The sequence below is a fragment of the Rhipicephalus sanguineus genome, chromosome 9, assembly GCF_013339695.2.
Source record: "Rhipicephalus sanguineus isolate Rsan-2018 chromosome 9, BIME_Rsan_1.4, whole genome shotgun sequence".
NCBI lineage: Eukaryota > Metazoa > Arthropoda > Arachnida > Ixodida > Ixodidae > Rhipicephalus > Rhipicephalus sanguineus.
Window position 1 is genome coordinate 11,535,976 of NC_051184.2, and position 26,768 is coordinate 11,562,743.

A 26,768-nucleotide genomic window follows, 5' to 3' on the forward strand; every position below is an offset into this window, starting at 1 on the left:
AGAAAACTCCGAAGAATGGAAACTTCTGACGACAATTAAAAATAAACCCCATTTTTTAAAGTTCTTAAACTTTGTCCACTTATTCTCCTCCACATCAGCTTTCACAATCATTAAAAACATGTTGCATAATGTCGTTGCACTAATAGTTACGGCCCCTCCAATGAGACCCTTAGGCAAGGATGGGCAATTCCGACTTCTTGCCCAGCAAGTGTATAAAATGCAGGCAAAATTGAATTTCTTTTTATTAAAAGGCCAGCAGGTACCTAAAAAAGGTGTTGCCGGCACTGAAGACGTTAATTTTGAAAATATTTGGTCACTGCAGCGGCCACGAGCGCGGGGCTACCGAGCAGGAGCGCGCGCACCCGAGATGCTCGTTGTAAGAGACGGCGCAGTCAGAGCTCGTTTTCGCGTCCTGAGACCGATTGAGTTCGAAACAGCAACACCTCTCGGGTGACATGAACGCACGTGCACCGGTAGTCGCAGTGATCTGGTTAATTGCGTCGATTTCTTTTTCAGGGGGCATAAGAATGTCATCGTTATACAGTGCGTTCCGTGAAGATCTTTCATTGCACTGGTAGCAAAAGCACGCGTAGCACAAGTAGTCCGTCTCCCTGGCAGTCACTGATCTTTCGGGCGTTAAACGTTTCTTCAAAGCGTATATGCCTAGGTCGGTAACTCTGCGAAATTTTGGCTTCTTTGCAATAATTAAAGGAGTACTGACACGATTTTGAGACATCGCAAAAGAGACATTTTTTGCTTCGTTGGTATGCAGTGTCCACGCTGTCCACACACTGGAGTCGGAGAACACGTATAAAATATTTTAATTTAACTTTGAAGTTTTCGTCGCTGAGCATTTGCAAGCCAGCCACACTGCAAGGACATTATCCCGACAAGTCAAGACACTTCCTCCGAGTTCACGAGTTCTGCGTCCTGCATGCAGCCTAAATCGTAGAAATCACTATCAGGGTCACTGGACGACGATTCACTCATCGTTGTCTATTGCACCACGAGCAGATGACGGATTTCCCGCGAGTACGTCGCGAATTTCTGTATCTCCGTGACGTCACACTGCTATGAAACGACACTGAGAAGCCACCCCCTCGATATCGAAACCGAAAGTGTCTTTTTAAGGTGGCGCTAATTAATATATAGGATGCATTCCCAGGCACTACAATAGTCGTTTTACGTTTCTCGACACCAGTATTTTTATTTAGAGCAACAATCCGAAATTTTTTAAAATTCGTGTCAGTACTCCTTTAAGCTTCTTGTGCTTCGAAAGGTAGTCTCCACAATAGACTCATTGAGAGCTATACTTTCTCGTCATGAGACGCACAGGAGGAGTAGAGTAAGAGCAAAGCACAAGAACTATCCGCGCCGAATGAAGTGTGAACAACGCACCGAACGCGCGGCCAGTTCACGCCGTCTGCTGCCGACATCTAATATAGACAAGCGCATCCGGTTACCGATAGTTTTGCTTTTCTTTTCTTTGACAATCCATATTTTGCTTTGCCACTGGAGCGCCACGTTCATGCTTTCCACTGATCGCAACTGGCGCAGCGCAGTTTCTGTGGCAGCAGCGTGCGTGAAGCGAGCGCTCATAGCTCCCTTATAGAGTTTTCATCTTGCTTCCATCTCCGCCGTGTTATCAGCGCCTAGCTGAGATGCGAACAGAGGGCGGATAGAGTAGCGAAGCTCCAGTGCACGTGCGTTCAAGTCACCCGAGAGGTGTTGCTGTTTCGAACTCAATCGGTCTGAGGACGCGAGAACGAGCTCTCACTGCGCCGTCTCTTACAACGAGCATCTCGGGTGCGCGCGCGCCTACTTGGTAGCTCCGCGCTCGTGGCCGCTGCAGTGACCAAATAATTTCAAAATTAACGTCTTCAGTGCCGGCGACACCTTTTTAGGCACCGGCTAACATTTTAATAAAAAGAAATTCAATCCTGCCTGCATTTGATACACTTGCTGTGCAAGAAGTCGGAATTGCCCATCCTTGCCTAACGGTCTCATTGGAGGGGCCGTAACTATTAGTGCAACGACATTATGCAACATGTTTTTAATGATTTTGAAAGCTGATGTGGAGGAGAATAAGTGGACAAAGTTTAAAAAATTTTAAAAATGGGTTTTTTTTTTAATGGTCGTCAGAAGTTTTCATTGTTCGGTGTTTTCTTGAACTTAGCCCGATCATATCTCTTTACTGAAAAGCTATATAAGTACAAGATTTGGCAGTTTGGTAGATACGCATGCGAAGAACGTAATGCGGAATTTTTGTACCTCTGCTACAAGGATTTTTTGAGATAAAGACCTTCAAAGTAAAGAAAATTTTGCCGATTGGGCCATTTTTGAGGTTTTTTATAAAAACATCTACACTACACATAAAAACTAAAAATACCTGAGCAGAAGCAAAAACATGCATATATTTAGGTAAATAAATTTCAGCTACCTAATTTTAATATATTTTGTGCAATTCATAACGAAAGTTGGCCAAAACAGCAGAGCGGATGAGCGCTCCACTCCATCTGTTCGTCATTATTGATTTCCTGTGGTTCGAAAAAATTTTTGGCGGCAAAACAAATTGCGGATCTCTTCTTTCCACTCATCAGGCAATAATATATAAAATTTTGAAATAAATTTGAGAGGTCGACCAGCCATCGTTTGTTCGATCTTACGTGGAATCACCCTGCTTAAGTGTGATTCCTGCTGGGATCCTGATTTTTATTCTTCTTTATTCTTTGGATCAATGCTGTGAATGTCGGTTTTTCTTAAGGCTTTCGAATTGAAATTACCAATGTATGTTCTCGTCGTTCCTGGGGTGGATCATCATCATCATCATCATCAGCCTGTCTATGCCCACAGCAGGGCAAAGGCCTCTCCCATGTTCCGCCAATCAACCCGGTCCTGTGCTTTCTGCTGCCACGTTATACCTACAAACTTCTTAATCTCATCTACCCACCTAATTTTCTGTCTCCCCCTCACGCATTTGCCATCTCTTGGAATCCAGTCAGTTACCCTTAGTGACCACCGGTCCTCCTGCCGACGTGCTACTTGCCCGGCCCATATCCATTTCTTCTTCTTGATTTCAACTATGATATCCTTAACCCCCGTTTGTTCCCTGACCCACTCTGCTCTCTTCCTGTCTCTTAAGGTTACACCTATCATTTTCCTTTCCATCACTCGCTGCGTCGTCCTCAATTTAAGTTGAACCCTCTTTGTAAGTCTCCAGGTTTCTGCTCTGTAGGTAAGTACCGGTAAGATGCAGCTGTTATATACCTTCCTCTTGAGGGATAGTGGTAGATTACCATTCATGATTTGATAATGCTTGCCGAATGAACCCCATCCCATCCTTATTCTTCTAGTTATTTCACTCTCATGGTTCGGCTCCGCGGTCACTACCTGTCCTAAGTAGACGCACTCCTTTACAACTTCCAGTGTCTCTCCACCTATCGCAAAGCGCTGTTCTCTGCCAAGATTGTTCCACATTACTTTAGTTTTATGCATATTAATTTTCAGACCTACTCTTCTACTTTCCGTATCCAGTTCAGTAATCATGAGCTGTAATTCGTCTCCTGCGTTACTCATCAATGCAATGTCATCAGCGAATCGCAGGTTACTGAGATACTCTCCATTAACTCTTATCCCTAATTCTTCCCAATCTAGGGCCCTGAAAACCTCCTGTAAACACGCGGTGAATAACACTGGAGAGATCGTGTCTCCCTGCCGTACGCCCTTCTTTATTGGGATTCTCTCACTTTCTTTATGGAGGACTATAGTGGCCGTGGAGCCGCTGTAGATTTCTTCCATTATGTTTATGTAGGCTTCGTCGATGCCCTGATTCCGCAGTGCCTGCATGACTGCTGATGTCTCCACCGAGTCAAATGCCTTCTCGTAATCTATGAAGGCTATGTATAGGGGTTGGTTGTATTCCGCGCATTTCTCTATCACCTGATTGATAGTATGAATATGGTCTATTGTTGAGAAGCCTGTACGAAATCCTGCCTGGTCCCTTGGTTGATTGAACTCTAATGTCGTATTAATTCTGTTAGCAATTACTTTTGTAAATAGCTTGTAGACAACCGACAGTAAGCTTATGGGCCTGTAATTTTCAGGTCCTTGACGTCCCCTTTCTTATGGATCAAGATGATGTTGGAATTCTTCCAAGATTCTGGTATCCTCCCCGTCGAGAGACACTTCGTATACAGGGTGGCCAGTTTTTCTAACATAATCTCTCCACCGTCTTTCAGCAGGTCTGATGTTACCTGATCCTCACCAGCTGCTTTGCCTCTTTGCATTCCCTTTAGGGCTTTCTTTACTTCTCCTGTCAATACTGGTGGGATGTCAGATTCCTCTGCGCTATTACTGCTTCTTACGTTATCATCCTGACTGTCTCGGCTGCTGTACAGATCTCTGTAGAACTCTTCCGCTACCTCAACTATTCTATCCATATTGGTTGTGACCTTGCCTTCCTTGTCCCTTAATGCATACATCTGATTTTTGCCTATGCACAGTTTTGTCTTCGTAGCTTTGAGGCTTCTTCCGTTCTTTAGAGCATGCTCAATTCTCTCCATATTATACTTTCTTATGTCGGCTACTTTACGCCTATTGATTAACTTCGAGAGCTCCGCCAGCTCTATTTTGGGGTAGATATAAACTGTCAATCACCTGTGGCGCATTCCCGTATACCGTGGCCCGTGGTAAACGGGTATGTGCTGCACGTGTCTGGAGGAAAGGGTTTGACGACGTACGCGACAGGATTTTCACATTATTCATGTCATGACCAGACAGTCATATCCCCTTACCCTCCGATGCCAATTCTGGTCTACACCAAGTTTAAGGAGGCGATCACGAGAGCACCCAGACGTAGGTGGCTGGCTCGATCGATCAACGGACGGACGGAAACGCTAGAAGTGCCTAGGGTTCGCTAAGAAATGCTTCGCATTTAAAATTCTTGGAGAAAGGCCTTGAGTGTGACTGGCCATCGTAGTTGTAGTGGGGTGCACGCACACCCATTTCCTTCTCTAAACATTTGCACAATTGCGCACCCACAGTGGAACCGAACGGGTCACACTAGGACGTAACACCATGCCTCCTAAATGCCTTTGCCGTCCCGACTTTAGGGTGCTGCACAGCACCCCACCATCCCCGGGCCCGTCCGCGCAAACACGCTTTAGTCTCTCTGTGAGGGAGAAAACCCTCCCTTAGCTGCAGAACAATGAGACGTCATGAAAAGCCCATCACACAGGGAGACGCTCTCTTGGGAGGCACCACCTCACGAACCAGAGGACCCACCAGCAACTGGGCATCGACGGCAGCGACAGGAGTAAGCTTACCCTTTGCTTTACATACAGCGGACTATCCCTCTACGCAAAGCATTTACACTATCGATCTGGTAGCAATTAAGTGTAGTTTGTTTGGCTTGGCCAGTTGCCTTATTCAAGTGAATCTGCTGTAGCTGCGATTACTCACACTACAGGAAGGGGACGCTGACATGTGCACGGTACGACTGTGCGGCTGGAACCAGAGCTATGCTTCAGCAGCAGTCGTGCATAGAATGAACCTCTTTAGAGTCTACCTGCTATATTCGGTTCTTTCCTCGTCCACTATTATCCTTGTAGCGCGCAAAGTTTACATCAAGAGCTGCCCTTGAAATCTTTATGCCTACTGGTGTGTGAGCACTGAAATTGTGAAATTGTGCTGCTTACTAGCTTTCTTTTCTTAATTTAAAAAAAGCTAGCAAGCAGCACTAGAGCACTGCAAAGGCCTAGTGCTTTCGGCCCGGGCCTGGCCCGGGCCCGCTTTATGAAGCCCAAGCCGAGCCCGTGGTTCAAAGTCCGAGCCCGGCCCGGGCCCGGACATGCACGAACGAACCCAGCCTGAGCCCGGCCCAGGCCCATGGTTCCAAGCCCGGGACCGGCCCGGGCATTCATTACTAAACTTATCCATGGCGCGCGTGTTCATGACCAGGCCCAGCCCGGGCCCGCTAGAGGATATTAGTTGTTGATGATAATTGTTAATGATACCTTGCGCTTCGCAGCGGATGAGCGGACGGAAAATCCGTTGTGTACATGCATCGAAAGGTTGCTTTGCCCATGGTGGTAGCTCAGCGTTTAAGCTGTTTCACTGGGAAGTACTAGGACGTGGGTGCGATTCCCGCGGCCACGGCGGCCGCATTTTGATGGGGCAAAATGCAAAAACACCTTTGTACTTATCTTTTGGTGCACGTTAAAGTAACTCCAGGTGGTCGAAATTAAGCCGGTCCCCACTACGGCGTGCCTCGTAATCATATCGTGGTTTCGGCATGTAATACGAAGGAATATAAATAAAATGTACCGTATGTGTCAACCTCAAATAAAAGACTGAAATCTTTATTCCTCCCACGGGAACAACCATGATCTGGCCCATTGTTAGTGCTGTTATTTTTATACTGGTGCACATGTATTTACTTTGATCGTACGATTTTGTCCTATCAGGTCATCTAGCATACGCATATATATATATATGTACCGTAAAATTCCGAGCAAGCACCCCCTACCCCCAACTTCACTGGCAATTTCAAATATCCGTGCCGTTCCGCGAAAGTGCCACCCCCCCCCCCCCCTCCACCGCTCCGCGACAACGCGCCCAGGCAACAGTGGCCTGCCACATCCAGTTGACAAAAAAAAGTTTCCATGGATTTTTCTACAAATATTGTTTTTTTTTTTGTGGTCCTGCTGGCTGCCATGAATCCAATCCAATCCAATGCAATCTTGCTTTTCACTGCAGCCAGATTGCTCCGCGCCATTTGCTGCTTTGTGTTTGCGGTGAGAGGTCAGCTATGCCTATGCAGTTCTACACAGTGGCGAAGAAAATCGAGGTTATTCGATGGCATCGAGAAAATGGAAAGAACGTGCACCAGACGTCTCAACATTTCAAGCTCGACCGGAAGCGGATACGGGAATGGGAGAAGAATTTCGATAATTTGCTGCAGCTAAACTACGGGAAGGCAAAAATTCGACGGAAGCTCAGTAACGGTGCACCAGTGTTCAGCGAACACGTGGACGATGCACTCTTCGAGTACCTTGAGCGCGAAAGAAGTGCAGGACGTGCCGTCAGCAACCGGATTCTTTCTAAAGAGGCCGTCAAAATTGCCAACAGCATGCAGTTGGGAAACTTCGTAGCCTCCAGCCATTACATAAATCGCTGGAAACAGCGGTTCGGCGTTGCAATGTGCCGCACTACGAACGAGAGCCAGAAGAAGCCCGAGGAACTATCGGAGGCAGCAAGTGCCTTTCGGTATTCCGCGACCTCGCTGCGACGGCGCAACGGCTACACCTTATATAACATGGCCAACGTGGATCAGACGATCGTGTGAATAGACAACCCCGCCAACAGGACGAACAACGTGGTCAGCGAAAGCACCATACGGATTGCGAACACTGGATGTGCCCGGCGAGGCTTCACGGTTTGCCTAGCTGTTTGCGCCACCGGCCACAAGCTCCCGGCCTTCATTATCTTCAAGGAGCAAAGCGGAAAAATTCCAGCCAGGGCCTTTGCGAGCCTTCACATACCAGGTGAGAATAATTTTATTTTTTTTGATGGGGGCGAAGGGTCACATTGTCGCCTAGTTCGTTTGATCAAAACGCTGACCTTTTTTCCCATTCGTAGCAAATGTTCGTCTCACCGCCACGAAAAACAGCTGGATGACATCGGCAGTGATGCTACTGGCTTAAGCCACTTTGGAGCAGCTTTTGGAGCAGGCGAAATTGCGTTTTGGAGCAGGTGGTAATAGAAGTAATTTCAAAGACACGCACTGTATTCATAATAGACAGCCAATAAAAAGGCAATGTTCTGCACAAATTTCAAGCACAATAAAAAATGAAAAGAACCCAGAATTATGAATATTACCCTCATCTAACCTAACTGCAATTAGTAAACAAAAAAGTGACAATAAACAAACACTGATTCACAGCACTTTATTACAAGTGACTAGGAAACATATCACATATGAGCTTGTACATAAACATCACAGAAACAGCTCACTGAACACGATATAGAAACATAGCATCAATAAGAAAATGACTGAAGACAAAATGAATATAACAGGAGCTTCTACATACTTATACACCAAACATCACAGAAACAGCACATTAAATATCACAGTGAAAAATAACACGAGACTCAACAACAAATAAATAAGCTTTTCACAAAATAAGTTGACTCCTGCATAGCAGCATGGCTAATGATCAACGTCCAACACTCAGTACACTGGTATACCAATCAGGGGTACCATCCACGCACATGGCTACTAAATGTGAATACATATAACTATAAAAACAAATGCAGAACGACTACCAAAAAACTTCTCTTTCGGCGCTCCAATAAACTAGAGTAAAAAAAAGAACAAAAGATTTTCGAATAGGCAGCGCACAAAAGGGCAACGAACACGTACACAAAAAAGACGCAAACACAAGCGCTGTATTTGCGTCTTTTTTGTGTACGTGTTCATTGCCCTTTTGTGCGCTGCCTATTCGAAAATCATGGCTCACCAACTAGCCCATCAGTACATTTTTTGAACAAAAGAAAACTGTCACAAGCACAAAGAATATTAGAATAGCAATTTTAAAAAAATTATCAGAAAGTGCGCAGAAAGATCACTTGCAGGCAAGCTTTTTTTTTACTTTCAGCCATCTTTTGAAAGGCCATCTCAAGTCGAGATTTCCCTGAAGCTAAAAGAGAATTTCCCCTTTCAACTTCGGCAAAGTTCTTTGTCTTAAGACCATGGGCAATCAGAAGTTCAGCATTTGTGAGCATCTTCTTAGCAGTCTCCACTTGCTTTTGAAGATCTTGACCTTTGCTGCTTGGGCCTGCTTCAGGCTCCTCACGTGGCAGCTTAGCCGACTGTTCTTTCTGCAAGGCAAGGCATTCAGAGTACCTCTTCTTTGAATTTCTCACCACCCCGAGAACCTCAGATGTAATAGTGAAACTATTGGGGTCAGAGTCAAAGCGCTTACCATAGGACACTACATGGCGAATGCCATTGATGCTCTCTAGTGTCAGCCGAGCCCTGTCCTGCAGTTACCTGCGATTTTCGCTGAAGCCTCTTTCTACATCAGCATTGCCGTGGGGGATGCTAAGCAAGGCCTTCACAAGTTTACTAAGAAGTGGGTACTTGGTTGTTCCATCACACTTCTTCAAGTCAAAGGCAGCTCACCAATATTTGTCAATGTTCTCGGCGCTTTCAAGTGTATCCAGCTGGAAAACCATGTACTCTTCCATCAGCACCGAAATTTCACCAGGCTGTATCACTTGAGGCAACTTCATAGCCAGGCACCTTAGCTCAGGCCCTGATGATTCTTCTTCCCTGGCATTTGGAGAGAGGCATCGCAGGCTCCGCAGTGTCATGTTTTCAAATGGCAGTCTTGACAGCAGGGAGTCAGTGGCCTTTAGGTAGAAATTTCAAGCACCCAACTGAAATGCCCTTTTCTCACCTGGTTCCCAGTTCGACATACACTCAAACCTCAATATAACGAACACGGATATAACAAATTGTCGGTTATAACGAAGTAAATGAAGAATAGTCTTGTCATATATACAGTGTTACAAATAATGTTTATAACGCATTTTCGGATATAACGAACTTATTTTCGTGTCAGAAGCGACTTTGTTATAATGACGTTTGAGTGTAGCTGCCTCTGTGTCTGCCCCTACCTCTACAGAGGCCTTCCAGATCGCGGGTGAATTAATATCCAAACGTGGCAAATCTTACCCATTTACCAAACGGTACGCTTCAGATCTGACAAAGCGGCCAAGAAGCTTCTGCACAAGAACCACCATCTCCTCATACAGACGATGCACCAGCGGTTCGCTTCCCTGAAAAACGGATAGGAATGACATGAAAGCTTCGGAAATGTTCCTAATAAATAGAAGTTTCGCGAACAGAGTTTTGTCAGAGAATGCCCTCCTCAAGCATTCATGCAACTGGCCTGCGCGGCAGCTGGTTCAATCTGATAACATGATGGATTTCACAGCCAGGAATTGCTCAGTTAAGCGCTCCACAGCCGGTCCCAAAGTGAGCCATCACGAGTTGACATGGTGCAAAAATACATTTTCAGGCAGATTAAAAGCTACCTACTCTGCCTTCAACGATTCATTCTGAGCCGAAGAATTCTTGAAAAAGTAATAAACATCGACCACAGCACCCTCGACATCCGAGCCAAAGGCACTCAAACCGCGGGCAAATGAGTTGTGCACTTTGTGAAAGCAGCACTCTCCTACATCTATGATGTCAGGGTATGCTTCCTGCATCTTTTTTCTGAAGCTTTTCATTACATTAGGGCCATCGGTAGAAAAGCAAAGGACATTTTTCTGCGGCAGGTCCATCATTGCTCTCCGCACTTCGCTAGCCAAAATTTCTGAAGTTGCAGAGCCCAGCCGGAAAGACTGTTGGTGTTCCACAACAACTCACTGCATTTTGTTGGAGAAATACCTAACTACAACATCAAGTTGTTGGCGCCTCTGTTCAGGAATAGGGGTCTCGTCAATGCTAACAGAAAAAAACACATCCGGCTTGTTCAGCTTGTTAAGCACAAGTTTGTTGAAATAAGGCCCGAGGCCATCACTAACTATGTAGGATGTCTTGAACCTCTTAGAACTAAACTGCTTCGCTGTTTCGGAACCTCCGAACATCTTGGGAAACAAGGCAGTTGCTGTGCCGGCCCACGAGTATGGGATGCCCTTGAGAGTCATGCCAAGCACAAACAGTTTCTGCAATTGTCACGCGGTCACACTGCAAAACGTTCCCTGGACTGCCGAATTCCAAAGTCGGCTGGATCGTTTTTGGCCGCTGCAGCCCACTTGAAGTGCCTCGATGACGACTGGTAGCTTCAATGTGCCATTTCATGGCTGCATGTCACTTGACTGCTGCTACGCCATGTTGCCTACAGTTGATGCTTTGATTACAAAAAACACAAAACGCAGTTCCTTCGTCCGCTTGACGACACCATATTGATATTTTGTCTCCATTTTCATCACTCTCACGGAAGACGTCCGCGTTGAACTTGGTGCAACGGCCTGCATAACAGAGAGAGAGAGAGAGAAAAAACCAAGTTTTCATTTTTGCACAATAGCAGATTTACAGCAGGCAAACTAAATATTGCTTGTTCCTACAAAAATGCTATGAAAAATCGAGAGCGACTCGACAGCTATCAGGCGAGCGCCGACCAAAAACACCAGCAGCGGGAGGGCCTACAATAAATACTGAGGAGACTTTGAATAGCATACGCGAACCTTTGCGTTAGCATTTGTTGCCGCTGTGCATGCGCAGCCTCTTGCAGACCCACATTAAGTGACGGATTAGCGGGCGACCACGCCGAACACTAACTTAGCGTACGCTATTTTACAACACAAAGCTCGGCTCTGCCACGCGTTGCACATGCACGTTTTTTTTTTGCAGACGTCAGCACTGCCACCGTCACGATATAAAGCGATATAGGCCTCCGATACCAGTATTATTGTTAATGACAGTGGGCTGTGATTTCTGGCAACAAACATGCAGCACCTTCACGACACGACCAAAGCACCTCCAATAATGCCAAGCTCGCCCATTAAAATCCGAGAGTAAAATTGCCCGAGTGCGTGCTTTACCGCCGTTACAACAGCAATAAACAGTAAATCAGCCATCAGTTAGTCTTGTCAAGTCAAGGTAAAAAAAGCTGCTCCATCATTTGTTATGCCTAAACATCATCTGCTATGCCTAAACGTGCTCATGAAATGATATTCTTATCGACATGCAGTGGAACGCAAAGTGCAAAACACAGGGAAAATACACAAACCTTTCAGCTTTGAAAACGCCATCGCCAAGGGCAGTCGACGAGGCTTTCCATCCAGTCCCGCGCACGAACTCCAGTTCACGTTCACGCACCTAGCAACTCATTGGACTGAAGCCGCTGAAGCACCACCGCCAGCTACCGCAACAGGGCTAGAGACCTAGAATAGGGGGAGTGTCCAAAGCGCCGCGTGAACACATGGGAGGGGCGAGGGCCTTTTGCGGTGAACTTCCGCGCCACGGCGCTGCCGTGCCGGACCCGTGGGCTTTCTCCGCAGTGAGCGTCTGCTAAGCACCTGATATTTTGGCCGCTATTAGCTAAAATTGCGAAAATTTGGGCAATATTTAATACTGCGTCACTGCAACATAATACTGCAGCGACTCATCACACAGAGAACGCCTTTGTGCGTTTGTGTGTTGTGAAATGGGAATTTTGTATATATCCTTTCAGCTGGTTTGTCACCGCATTGGTCCACACTTCCGCGGCTGTTTGAGGAACGCATCCTGCGCGCACTTCATCGTGAGAAAAGGACCTCTGCATTTGAACAATTTTCTGAAGTGATTGAGATATTACACTTCTACTTGTCAATTTCTTACCGTATTTTCGTTCAGGCCACTATTTAACTTGTACGGCAAGAATGGGGGTATTTGTAACTTTATTTCATGATATCTGGATATTTGTAAAGCATTTTCTATATTACGCCTTTTATGCAAAAACTTGTGGAATATGGTTAGTTTACCTGGCATTGTTTTTCTTTCAAATGTTTGCACACGGTGAAACTTGTTGTACGCTACCTCAGAAGCAAAAATAAGCCAACAGCATTGCGGTCGTATGGCCGTCTCTACTCTTTCCTTTTGTTTCCCAATGCATCTTCTCGGTGTGCTCTGTCATGGAGGCCAATGAATTGTCGAACAGAGAGGTGTGCACATGGCTAGCAAACCACTGGCGACCATGAGTAAAAAGCTCGTAGTGTGAAGCGGTCACTGCGCGTAAGTATTTCAGCTGACTGCGCGTGTAATTTACTTTTTTTATTATTCTAAATTCTTGCATGCGTGATGCTAATGCCCGATTACTCGTGCGAATAAGTTTTTTTCGTTCTTTGCTTGTGCGTGTCTGTTTTGTGCGTTTTTACGGATGCACCAACGTTCTCGAACTCTGTGACCGGAACTAGGCCACGCTGATACCGCATGACACATGATTTTTTGCATTCTGTTGTTCCCTAGCACTAACACACCGCTTAAAGATGGATAAGGTCCATTCCGCACCGCATTATAAAAGTTAAGTAGACTTCAAGTGCCCCGTGTGGAAACGCAACGCAAAAAACTACAGCGTGTAGCAGACGCCCCTCGCTTTCCGCGCGCTTCCCGAGCGTGGAAAGCCCACAGGTCCGGCGCAGCAGCGGCGCGGCGCGGGAGTTCACCGCAAAAGGACCACGCGGGAGCCGGTGCTTTGGACACTCCCCCTATTCTAGGTCACTCTAGCCAGAGAACCGACAAAGCCGAGTATGGTTTGGCTTGGCTTGGAGGACGGCGATCTGCACAGCAGACTGGCCGATGTTGGAGCTGTGGTGCCAGAAGACCGCAGCGGACTTCAAGCGGAATTCTGCGACCTGTTTTTTGCAACGGACTCGGAGGACTCTTTCGATGGTTTTGAAAGCGATTAAAAGCTACAAAAAATCCTGGGCCTAAATTTTTCTGGCGCGAAAATTTCGCCGCCATCTTGAATTTTGGTGCCATTCCGAGATAGCGACCCCTCCCCCCCCACTTTGCCGGCAATTTCGGGTTTGTTGGGGGGGCGCTTGCTCGGAATTTTACGGTATATATATATATATATATATATATATATATATATATATATATATATATATATCAGGGCATCGACGAAGCCTATATAAACATAATGGAAGAAATCTACAGCGGATCCACAGCCACTATAGTCCTCCATAAAGAAAGCGACAGAATCCCAATAAAGAAAGACGCACGGCAGGGAGACACGATCTCTCCAATGCTATTCACCGCGTGTTTACAGGAGGTTTTCAGGGCCCTAGATTGGGAAGAATTAGGGATAAGAGTTAATGGAGAGTATCTCAGTAACCTGCAATTCGCTGATGACATTGCAATGATGAGTAACGCGGGTGACGAATTACAACTCATGATTACTGAACTGGATACGGAAAGTAGAAGAGTAGGTCTGAAAATTAATACACATAAAACTAAAGTAATATGGAACAATCTTAAATTAGAAACCATCTTCAGCGCTAGCAGACAAGGACGAAGGAGAGACGACACCACAATGCGCTAACTTCAACACTTTTATTTCCAGGAAACAGCAATCTATTTATCCATGCACAGTGCGCCACCTCATTCTACACTCTAGCCAACCAGAAAGGCCCTCTCCCTATCAAAAAGATCAATTGACGGTGCGGTCACACACGTGTCACTATTGCGAGAGATAGCTTGGGCTTCAATAATCTCCCGCACGTCTTTATCTTTGTGCTTCGCCAGAACAGTGCATGAAGCATACAATGGTGCGCAACCGCACTCCAAACAATGCACAGACAAATGACCGTAATTATTCTTGTTAGTAACGTTTAACCTATGCTCGCGAAGTCGGTCGTTAAGGCATCTTCCCGTCTGACCTATGTACTTATTTCCACAGGTCAACGGGAGCTCGTATACTACCTCTTGTACACAGTCCACGAGGGGATCGCGATGGTTTTTGGAACATCCTACAGCGCGGCTTGCGATGCGGGTCTGTTAGTCGACATATCCTGCCCAGTTTTTCGGGCGCAGAAAACACTACTTTAATGTCCACACGATTAGCCATTTTCTTCAGGTTGTGCGCCGTTCTGTGTAGATAGGGCACTACTGCCACTCTGCTCTTACTCTTCGCCTGTGCGTCCGGGCGGTTAACGTCCAAGCGGCATCTTTTAAGAGGACTCTCGGCAACAGACACCTGCACCGACTCCGGAAAACCTGCTGCCGATAACCTCACCGACTGATTCATTAGACTCTCATGAATCTTATGGTGGCAGGACTTTTTCAGCGCATTTCCAAAACACAGATTAGCAATACTCCTCTTAACGAGCTTCGAGTGAGCGGACCTGTATGGCAACAGGGGTTTATTGGCTCTGGGTTTATATTCCCAACACGTGTGCTGATCCGTGAATTCAAGCTCAATGTCCAAGAACCGCAGCACCTTATCAGACGGCTCTTCAACTGTTAGAATGAGTGGACTAAGGCTAGCAGAAAAAACCTTTTTGAGCTCATCTACTGATACGTGTGCATTCGGCTCGTACATGACGAGGTAGTCGTCCACGTACCTGAAAACTTTGACCACCCTTTGCTCCGACAGGCCGCGTGCCAGATTCCTGTTATGGTGGGCTAAAAAAATATCGCTTAGTGTCGGTGCCAAACAGGAGCCGATACAGACGCCCTGCCTCTGAAGGAAAACTTTCCCATTCCAAGTGGCGAAAGTCGAATGAAGGTAGCAACGAAGCAAATCCAAAAAGCATTGAACTGATATCCCAGCCGAATTCTGAAAAGGCACCGCGCCATAGTCATCAGTGCACTCTTCTACGCATGCTATTAGTTTGTTTTGAGGCAAGGAATAATACAGGTCCTTTATGTCAAATGAGCAAGCCAACAAGCTTTTGTCTGCGTTATCCTTCAGGAAATCTACGATTTCCTCGGAACGCTTCACCAAAAATGGGTCGTCAATATTAAGAATGCCGAGCCTTTCTTGCAAGAAAACTGCTAACTTCTTCTGCCAAGACCCTATCTCTGAAACTATTACCCTTAAAGGGCACTCGGGTTTGTGCGTCTTTGCACTAAACATGATTTGAAGGCTATCTGTCTTCCCGTCGTCAATTTCACGGAACAAACTACTAAGACCTACATTTTTGCAAAGACGCTTCGCTTCTAGTTTTATCTTTCTTAGAGACACATCGTGACACTCATTAAAAACATTGGTAATAGCAGAGCAGGCTTTCTCGTCAAAATCACCTTCCTCGAGGACAACAAAGCCACCTTCTTTGTCTGCTGGTAGAACACACAGTTTCTTCTGCTTTAAAAACGCCGCTACACGTTTTACAGGCTGAAGATGGTTTCTAATTCAGTATACCAACAAGCCCAAAAGATGGCAATCCTGGAACAATCTTGGCAGAGAACAGCGCTTTGCGATAGGAGGCGAGACACTGGAAGTTGTAAAGGAGTACGTCTATTTAGGACAGGTAGTAACCGCGGTGCCGAACCATGAGAGTGAAATAACTAGAAGAATAAGGATGGGATGGGGCTCATTCGGCAAGCATTATCAAATCATGAATTGTAATCTACCACTATCCCTCAAGAGGAAGGTATATAACAGCTGCATCTTACCGGTACTTACCTACAGAGCAGAAACCTGGAGACTTACAACGAGGGTTCAACTTAAATTGAGGATGACGCAGCGAGCGATGGAAAGGAAAATGATAGGTGTAACCTTAAGAGACAGGAAGAGAGCAGAGTGGGTCAGGGAACAAACGGGGGTTAAGGACATCATAGTTGAAATCAAGAAGAAGAAATGTATATGGGCCGGGCATGTAGCACGTCAGCAGGATAACCGGTAACTGACTGGATTCCAAGAGATGGCAAACGCGTGAGGAGGAGACAGAAAATTAGGTGGGTAGATGAGATTAAGAAGTTTGTAGGTATAACGCGGCAGCAGAAGCACAGGACCGGGTTGATTGGCAGACCATGGGAGAGGCTTTTGCCCTGCAGTGGGCGTAGACAGGCTGATGATGATGATATTGCCACGCCCACTTCTTGTTTTATTTTGATGTATTCGGGTTTGACCAGCAAGGACGGTCATCAACGCTCGACGCTGTCCGTGAAGCAGTGTTCGAGAAGCTTCCCAATTGTAGTAGATCGTTTTGTTAAGATTGTGCGCCGCACGCGAATGTTCCAGCTTTGTCTAGAGATAACGCCGCCACCAGCGATATCGCTGGAAGGTTCGATAGCGCCTGTATAAAAGCCGACGCGCTTGACCACTTGTCAGTTGATCGACGGTCGACGCTCTGTTCGCCGCTATCAGTTTATTGCTGTAGCTGGAGTTTCATTTTTATATAGTTTCTGGAGCTGAAGTTTCATTTTATAGTTTCATAAAGAGTTTCATCGTGGACGTGCTGACTGCTGCCTTCGTCGACGTCACGACCACATGACAATATATATATATATATATATATATATATATATATATATGCTGATAATATAATATATGGGGTTTTTAACGTCCCAAAACCACGATATGATTATGAGAGACGCCATAGTAGAGGGCTCCGGAAATTTCGACCACCTGGGGTTCTTTAAAGTGCACCTAAATCTGGGAACACGGGCCTCAAACATTTTCGCCTCCATCGAAAATGCAGCCGCCGCGGCCGGGATTCGATCCCGCGACCTTCGGGTCAGCAGTTGAGCGCCATAACCACTAGACCACCGTGGCGGGGCATATATATGCTGATGATATATATATATATATATATATATATATATATATATATATATATATATTGTGAGCACAATATTCACAACATGCTTCCTTCATTCTCTTCACCTGTATGTAATCATCATCACTGTGAGCGTCATCTTCGTTCTGAGCGTTGGTCAGGCGGCTCCGCTGAATAAAAGGCGTCGAGACCACGACTGTGCTGCGGTCTTTCAGAGTGGTGGAGGTGCTATATATATATATATATATATATATATATATATAAGTGCACACACACGTGAATTCATGAGCATACAGCATAAAATAAGCGCACCAGTATAGATATAATATATCTATACTGGTAAAAAAAATAGAACTTCAACTGTTTTTCTATTTCCTTTGCTAGAGCCAGCTCTTTGCACATGTCACTTCAGCTTGGCACAGAATGCCTTAGACCATGCAATGATAAATGTTCACGTGTGCCCGACGGCCTGACTCAGGCCTTTTAATGAGCGGGCCCGAGTCCGGCCTGGCCCGCAGCCTCAAGCCCGGGCCCGGCCCAGGCCTGCACTTTCAAGCCCGAGCCCAACCCGGGCCTGCCGGAAAACGCTTCGGATGGCCCGGGTTTTTGGGTCGACCCGGGCCCGTGCAGTGCTCTAAGCAGCACCAGAAACTGTATTCTCTTGTTGCTGGAGGCTCTGAACTAAGGGCACAAGAAGAAGTCCCACTGGATGTTAACGACCAGTCTCATCAATTTCATCTTTGACAGAATTATATATACACAGCGCTCGCCGTATTAATAACACATTTCATCACAGGCTTAGGTACCCTAAACCTAAGGGGCACAATTTATTAGGTGCGATACAGTGGAGTTTCTGCAGACCAACAAGCATTCCATGCTTTTCTTCAACTTATGAAGAGTATATCCATAAATTCGATGCCTTACCTGGCTATGCTTGAGCGTAATGAGAACTGGTTGGGTAAGACCGAGCACCCTGCGCCTTCCCAAGGCAGCTGCCACTACTCGGGAGTTGACCAGGCGCACAGTGCTGTTTGAGACAGCATCTGTTGGATTGGAAGCTGACAGAATGGATTCCATTTGGCGGTAGGAGAAGAAGGCCACCTTCACCACTCCTGCAGAACAACGTCCTATCAGGGGCATGATGCGACCACCAAGATGTGCAAACATGACGCTGGCACACCTAACATCACACTATTACAAAAATACAAATCTTCAATCCAAACAAGACACTGCGTGCAACCCCCAGAAGGTGATTCAATGTTGGCTTTTTGATCAATACAGTAAGACCAATGCCAGGTTTGCAGAGCCCACATTAAACCAACACTTGCAGTTGTTTGTGGTGCTATTGCATAGCACTCTCAAAGGAGCATACCGTATTTACTCGATTCTACCGCGCCCTCGATTGTAACGCGCACCCGTTTTCCGCGACCAAAAAAAAAAAAAAAAGTAATACATCGATTGTAACGCGCACCCATTTTTCGTGAGAGAAAAGAACAAAAAAAGTCCGTAGGAGTCAAACTTCGCACATTCAGAAGAACATTTATTTGGGTTTTAAAGAACTAAAGTTTCAAAAAAGTAAAACACAAAGTCAAAAAGCGGGCCTTGCCGCTAAAACTGTCACCATTACGGCGGCGATACGAGTCGCGTAATGGATCAGTCCTCATCGCTGTCGGACAACTCCTTGTCACTGTCAACGCTCTTCGATTTCGGGAAACCGGCCCTGCTTTGGTCCACTGAAACCTTTTCGTGAAGCTTTGCTGTAAAAAATCTTCTGCTTCTGTTTGCGCCAGTCTCGCACGCACGTTTCGGGAACTCCGAACTATATCCGAACGACCGCGATGCGGCCCGATTTCCGTCCGTCTCTCTGCACATGTAATAACTATTCTTTTAAATGCGGCATCGTGGTACACTCGTCGAGTATTTGGAGTCGGCACTTCCATGCCGTCGATGCGAACGCAGAACGGGATGACAATCTCCTCAGCACACGTACGAACTGAAAAAATGGCAGAAATCGTAGGAGGCGGCCATTTTGAAATGTCGATGGCAATACGATAACCGAGTTTCTTTTTTTTTTTCGGTACTCAATTCTAACGCGCATGCGATTTTTGGAGTCGTTTTTCCGGAAAAAAGGTGCGCGTTAGATTCGAGTAAATACGGTATGTCTGGGCATGTTAGCAATCCATAGTAACGTTTATAGCACTGCAGTGTAGCTCATTTCACTTCTTTCTGTGCACTTTCAAACTTACTTAGTTTTCTTTCTTTTTTTGAAATTTCTAAAAGAATGATGCAGCCCATCGTGGAAGCACAAACCTGTTAACACCATCATGAACAGGCCAACATATCATTGTGGTAGCGTTAATTAAAACATTAGCATTAAGTAGCTTTTTAATGGCTAACATTATGGTCTTAATGTCAACACTATAGTTTGTAGAGCACACAGAAGACCATGACATTCATCAGTTTGTGACATGCTACCCGTGTGGCTTTTTTCAGTGTTCCCCCGTATCATGCCAACATGAGAATGTAAAGAGTGGAAACGAAAAACACCTGTAGTGAATACCAATATCTACCGTGAATGAGATTAGCTTAGCGTGGTAATTGATGACACAATGGTACTCAATGAAAGAAGGCAGGGTGACAAATTATTCTTTTGCAGAAACAGAAATTGTTCAGCAAATAGAACTGGAGGAAGTGTTTGTCTGGAATTAATGAATTTTCAATGTGTGACAGAACTCAGTAAAATTAGCGCTCAATATCCTAGAAGCGTATATGCACAAGAGGGTCGAGTGTCACTTCATCCTTCCCACTGCCTTCATTGGCCGAGGAAGACCATTGGTCTTTGGGCAGTTTTTCTCCAGTGACGGCTGCTTATGTTCTTCTACCAGACACTCTGCAGTGTCTACAGGCATAGAACTCACTTGCTACACCACGATGGATCAGCTGTTGGTCATTGTACTGGTGAAAAAATACTGTCCACGTGTGGTGGTGGCCGTACAAAATAAGGGAAGGGCACATTTCGGGCTAATTAAGATCTTGCGACGCGGCAGCATTGTGAGTGAAGTTACATGCCGACGAAAAGTGTGGCTTTCATATAGCTCTTACGCATAATAAGTACAGGATTTATGTATTCATCAAGAAAATGAATTTGGTATTCATATTGTATTCTTGTGTATTCATGTAATAGACATTTGTGCATAAACTTTGCACACAAGACAAAGTTTATATTATTCAGAACAAAATACACGATGACAGGCAGTGATCCCATCATCAGTTTTCGCAATAGTGCTATATCGCGTGTGGATTCAATATGATTATTAGGTGTAATTTTTAATTAAAGGCTAACTTGGACAGATCACGTTGATCATGTATGCTCTAAAGTCTCTAGTTCAGTTGGTATAATGTACAAAATGAGAAATGTATTGCCAATATGGCTTAACAAACAAATTTACTATGCTTTTGTATAATCATACCTACATTACTGTCTATTGGTCTGGGGAAGCACAATGCAATCCAACTTGCAATCGCTATATGCTTTACAAAAGAAAGCCATTAAAGCCATTTGTAATATTAATTATCAGGACAGCACAAAAGATCACTGGGACAAAGTGGGCATACTAAACATACACAACTTCATGATCCTGCAGTTGGCTCTTGAGACACGTCACTTACTTAAGAAGGACTCTGCCTTTTCACTCACCTTACAAGACCCTCAAAAATTCCTACCTTATACATTTCAACATGTTAGCTACAGGAATAACAAGATCAGGACAAACTATGGTTCACAAACACTGCACTACCAGATTACGACACTCTTGAACAACAACAAATGTATAGAGGAAATAATAACAAACCACAAATCAGGAAAAATAATAAAGCGAGAGATAAGGCAACTACTTCTTTCATAGTTTCTTGCGTTAATTCCAGCTTATATTGCTTTTTGTTTGTGCTTAATGATTTGCATTTACATCAATGATATGTTTGCAATTTTATATTTGCCTGCAAAATATTAGTATTTTATCTTTGTATAAGTATTCAATGTAGTTCTGTACGTTTCCTTGTGTCACTTCCGTCTAAGCTGCCAGTGCTTGTGTGCAAACTACCTTTGTTACAGGTGGGAGGACCTCGTTAGGCATTAATGCCTCTCTTTCCTAAGTGTAATCAATTCAGTTTGTTCATTGTTTTCTTGAGGATTTCAATATTTCAGCATTCCATTAATTCGGACATTTTTTTCTGTTACCGTGAGATCCGAATTGACGTGCTTTCACTGTATAAATTAGTTCCACCAAATCTTCTTTATACAGAGAAGTGGGCACTTTATATTTTGTGCAAGCTAAAGAAAATACTAGCACAAATTTTGAGTCAACCTCTCTTCAAACAGACTGCAACTTTCATGCGATTAACCCCCATATTCAGAAACGCTCCTTCACTTGAACTTGACTTGCCACCGCCTCAAGGCAGCGCGTTTGAAACGTGTTTGTGCTGCCCTGGCACCGCCTAAAGGCAGCGCGTTTGAAACGCGTTGAAGGCGGTGGCAAGTCAAGTTCAAGTCAAGGAGCGTTTCTGAATACGGGGGTAACTATAAATTACCTAAGATTAGACGAAATTGTGGGATGCAATGCTTGAGGTACAAAATACGTAAGCTCTTAAAAGAAAACTTCTTGGGGCTGGTGGTGGTTACAAACGCTTTTTACTACCGTATATTGCCGCGTATAAGTCGACTCCGAATATAAGACGAACCCCCCAACTTTTGACCCCGAAATCCGGAAAAAAACTGCAAATGAATTATTTTGAAAAATTGGCCACATTGACAAAGAAAAAATTTATTGCCGGCAAATTACAAGTTTAAGCCTTCATGTGGCAGTCGTGATCGCGCACTTCACGAAAGCTTCGCGCACCATGCTGTCTGGCAGCCCATACCAAGCGTCGGACACCCACTGTGCCACAGTGCTCAAAGGAGCCCGCCTCACACGCCCCGTCGGCGTCTGGGGCTTGTCGTCCTGGTCCATCCAGTCTTTGTAGAGTGACGCCACCCGATCCTTAAATGGCTTATTCAGTGCCACGTCGAGCGGCTGGAGCACAGGAGTCAAGCCACCCGGGATGATTGCCAACTGGCAATCCGCGTTAGCCACGGCTCTCTTCACACGTTCCGTGATGTGACCCCGGAACGAGTCAAGCACAAGCATGCTCTTGGGCCTGAGAAGACCGCCTGGGCGCCGGAGCCAGACGAGGCGGAACCATTCAAGCACCGTCTCCTCGGTGAAAAACCCCTTCTCGTTGACGCGAACGATGACTTTTGGGGGGAATTTCTCCTTGGGCATCGTCTTCCGCTTAAAGACGATAAAAGGTGGCAGTTTGTGGCCGTCGGCGGTGCAACACAGCATCACCGTAAAACGGTTGTGCTCGTTGCCCGTCGTCATCAGGCGCACTTGCCGCTCACCTTTAGCCGACACGGTCCGTTTGCTCGGCATATCGAACCAGACAGGTGTCTGATCGGCGTTGCCGATCTGGCCGAGCGTGAAGGCGTGTTGCGCCTTCCGTTCACTCACGAAGTTCAAAAAGGCTTCTTTTTTTTCTTCAAACTCCTCGGGTGGCTTCTGACAGACAGTGGTGCGCCGCCTTAGGCTCAGCCCGTTCCTACTCATAAAATTTGTCACCCACTTCTTAGAAATCTTAAATTCACTGCGGGCGATCTCCAGACCGCTCGCAACACTACGCGCCTTCACCTGAATGTCCTCGTAGGACACACTCAGGCCTTTGTCCCGCTGTTCGCTGACCCATTTTTCGACAGCCTCTTCGATGGCAGGGTACTTCCCTTCCTTCGGTCCCCGGAACGATTTACGCGATCCAGCGCACGCGAAAAGTTTATCTCTTTGTTGGCGCCAGCATCGCACACATTTTTCCGAGACGCCGAATTCACGTTCCGCTGACAGGTTGCTCGACGATTCGGCGTGAAGAATCACTTTTCGCTTGAATGCGGCATTATAGCTGCGCCGATGAGCAGGTGCCATTTCGGTGCGCGGATCTGTCGACGAGGGCGAAAACCACCGAAAGAGGAGCAGAGAGCTTGCTAAGCCTGAGCAGATCGAATCAACGCGCAGGGGCGCAGGCCCACAATGCACTCCGACGCAGGTCACGAGCCGATCCAAAGCCCATGCCGAAGCCGAAGCTCTCCGTCCGGCCTCCGAGATTCGCACGTGCAAGATCGGATCTCTGGAGGTTGCATTCGCCGTGTTGATCCACCGTACCGTAACAGAGCATTTAGTACCGTACGTAGAAAATGGGTAAAATATATTTCTTCTAATTGGTTTTGCTATAATATGAATATAAAAAAGGCGTAAAGTAATAGTAATAACCTTGATAAACGCTGGTCGCCTTACGTTTGTTTTTTTTTTACCCCCCCCCCCCCTTTTTCATGTAGGAATCCGCATATAAGCCTACCCCCCTAAACTTGGCGCTCTGATTTTTTAAAAAAAAGTCGACTTATATGCGGCAATATACGGTACATTAGTGAGAGGTGTGAGCCCCACAGCGGGGCTCTACATGCTGTCCCCATTGGTCGAAGCCGCCAGCCTGGCTTTCTGGTGTAGCACTCGGAGCGGTTTAGTCGAACTTGTTCCTCTCCTTTAGCAGCCTCCCCACTAGTGGTCCCCAGAAGAAGAAGAAAAATCTGCCACACCGGATTCTCCCCCGACTTGGAGAGACTGAGCAAGTACTGTACAGCACTGTACAGAGCAGCAGCTCAGAAAGAAGGAGCAAGCAGGCCATCTCGAGGTCCCACATATATTTGATTGTATTCAAGGCAGCATTAATGCAGCCAGGCTGCATACTTCCATTATAAATTTGCCATAGACTTTCTTCAAAGCATCACGATGTGACTATGCAAATTACACTTCATTAATAAATTCTTTTCCAGCAAGATTCCTGGCCCCATTTGCTACCGTCTACTTTGACAAGAAGGGTGCCATAAATAATGCTGACAATAATGTTAAAGGTTAAGCAAGTATGCAGATCATGAATATGTGTTAGACACTAACTAATTGTGTTGCTTTTCATTCTTCACTTTATACTGTTTACACTTTTCTATATTTTCGCACAAATGAAGGGTCCAGGTACAGCACTGTTTATTATTTTCTTGAGGATTTCAATATTTCACCATTCCATTAATTCGGACATTTTTTATCGGACATTAATCTGGACATTAATTCGTACATTTTTATGTAATGGTGGTCTGGACATGACAGTGAATCCTGCACAATCCCTGCCTTGGCTAAAGACCGTATTCAATACGTCCCATATTGTGCATGCAATAAATACCCAAACAATATCAACATCCACACTTGCGTTGAACAACTTGAGTAGATATTTCTGCACTAAAGAGCACTAGTAAGGAGCAGTCGTGGTTTACCATTTCTGGCACTTTCCAGGAGTGTCTTGTAAGGGAGATAGATGGAATCTCCTGAATCTGACCAGGATGTTCCCCGAATGATAGAAGGGTCCGGAAATGTCATGTCTGTGACACTCTGGATGCTCAGGACTTTGACAGTTGCCACTGAAAAAAAAAAAGAAGATGCAGCTAGCCTTAAAGAGTACAAATTGACAGTATGTATGTTCGGTGTGCCCTATTACGCTTTAGAACTTCCTTACAAAAACAGCTCTAAAATCACTTGGTCTGTTGTACAAAGCAGAGCCGCTTTCCTTCTCATTTGTCAAGGCACATGACCGAGAACGTGACTTAATTGTCGCACATGCACAACTCTCATTTTCATTTCTTTTAAAACCTTCCGTCTCTACCAATATTTTGTAATTAAACCTGGATACAATGAAAGTGACCAATTTCCGAAAATTTCAGGACGGCAAAAACCGTCCCTCACAACCTTTATATACTCTGTCTTTTATGCCCCACGAACGTTACGTTTGTAGTACAACACAATGCTGCTCAGTCCAACGTTTATAGATACTTTTTCAGTTTTGTAACTCCTCCGCCGAAGGCGGCCGATGCTTTTACCCAGGCAGTGAGAGGGCGCCACAGTCGTGAATAGCGCTGTCGCGCGCGCGGGCACACGTGTTCTTTCCCGTAGTGCTTGGCCGTGTGCGGGGCTGTCATGGAATGTTTTTCCTGGGTGTGTTTGCTGTGCATGCGCGAGGTTGCTCTCGACGACTTCGGTGAATTCAGACAACCGAGCATTCCTTGCCAGAGGAAGTCAAGCAGTTTTCAAGCTTTGCGATGCGAACTTGTTTAGTGCCCGGTTGTACCAGCAGGTACAAAAGCATAACCCAGAAAAGCGGCATTTTATTGCGCCGTCGCCCAATCCGCAGCCTCTTGAAATCTGGATGCGAGCTATTTCTCGCGCCGATAAACCGCTGAGCGAAACATGCGAGACCATATACCACAGTGACCAAGTTTAGCCACTCTTGCATAGTGCATTTGAAAGCGTACGTGTAAAAAAAAAAAGAAAGAAAAACGTCGTGAGTCTTTTGTCCAGAGTAATACGTTCTGGCGCGCTAGTTGGTTCATTGCTGTTAGACGTTATTAAACTGCACGAAATGACCAGGACACAAGCAAGAAAAGAGAACAACACGAACGCAGAACAACACGAACTGCGTTCGTGTTGTTCGCTGTGTTTCCTTGCTTGTGTCCTGGTCATTTCGCGCAGTTTAAGAACGTCTAACACCTTGTCCAGAAAAATGCGATGAAAGACAAAGTTTGCCCATAGCTTATGTCCATGCCGTTCCGTGGCCTCTCAGGCACGTGCTTCTGACGACCAAGGGTAATTGTGCACCATCACCAGAAGCAAAAGCCTTTTGTTACTGGCAGGCTACGTGGCTTTCAAATTGAAGAAAACAACGCGCTGTGAGGTCTGCAAATAAGATGCCCTTGGTAGGCGGGATTCCCTGCCGCTTGAGTCTATGCTAGTCACTGTGCGCGAATGTGTCTGTGGTAGCCTTTCAGAGAAACTGCTTGCATGTAAGCACGTACGGTAGAGCGTGCTATAAAGCATGCTAGCAAGGGCACATTGGTGACCTGTTTTGGGGTGTGCTGAATGCTCTTATAACAAGAGGCACAAACACCGTTGGCTTCACTTTTATTTACTCCCATGCACTTCTTTGCACAAGCCAAATGCTTGGAAAACAGTAATATACCATTTGGGCACAGAGAGAGAGAGCAAGAAAGCAAGTTTTAAAAATTAGTTGACAGCAAACGTGCCAACAGAAGCGTAGCCAGGAAGGGGGTGGGGGGTCAAATTTCCTCCTCCGATATTTTTCGATTTTGCATGTGTATATCCACGCACTCATACAAACACACGCACGAACATACAAAAAGTATGATTACCCCCCCCCCCATCTGCGAATGTAATGCCTGGTTATGCTACTGACTGCCAACAATGCTGTACAGTATGTACACGTGTAAAAAGTTTCCCCGTTCATTTTGCATACCAAGGATCTCGGTTTGCTCTCACAGAGTAATATTTTTTGCGATGCCACCATGT

The 26,768-nt window shown here is 45.6% G+C and overlaps 1 protein-coding gene across 3 annotated transcripts in view; it reads right to left on the minus strand.

Annotated features, from left to right (window-relative positions):
• The window catches only part of LOC119404592 (adhesion G protein-coupled receptor L1), a 219,098-nt gene that overhangs the window by 40,760 nt on the left and 151,570 nt on the right, over positions 1-26,768 (minus strand). For all 3 annotated transcript variants that reach the window (XM_037671144.2, XM_037671145.2, XM_037671143.2), the window contains exons 10-11: positions 24,686-24,829; positions 18,205-18,392 (exon numbers count right to left, since the gene is read on the minus strand). In XM_037671144.2, coding sequence (XP_037527072.1) covers positions 18,205-18,392; positions 24,686-24,829 — 332 coding nt within the window. The remainder of the gene's footprint in view (positions 1-18,204; positions 18,393-24,685; positions 24,830-26,768) is intronic.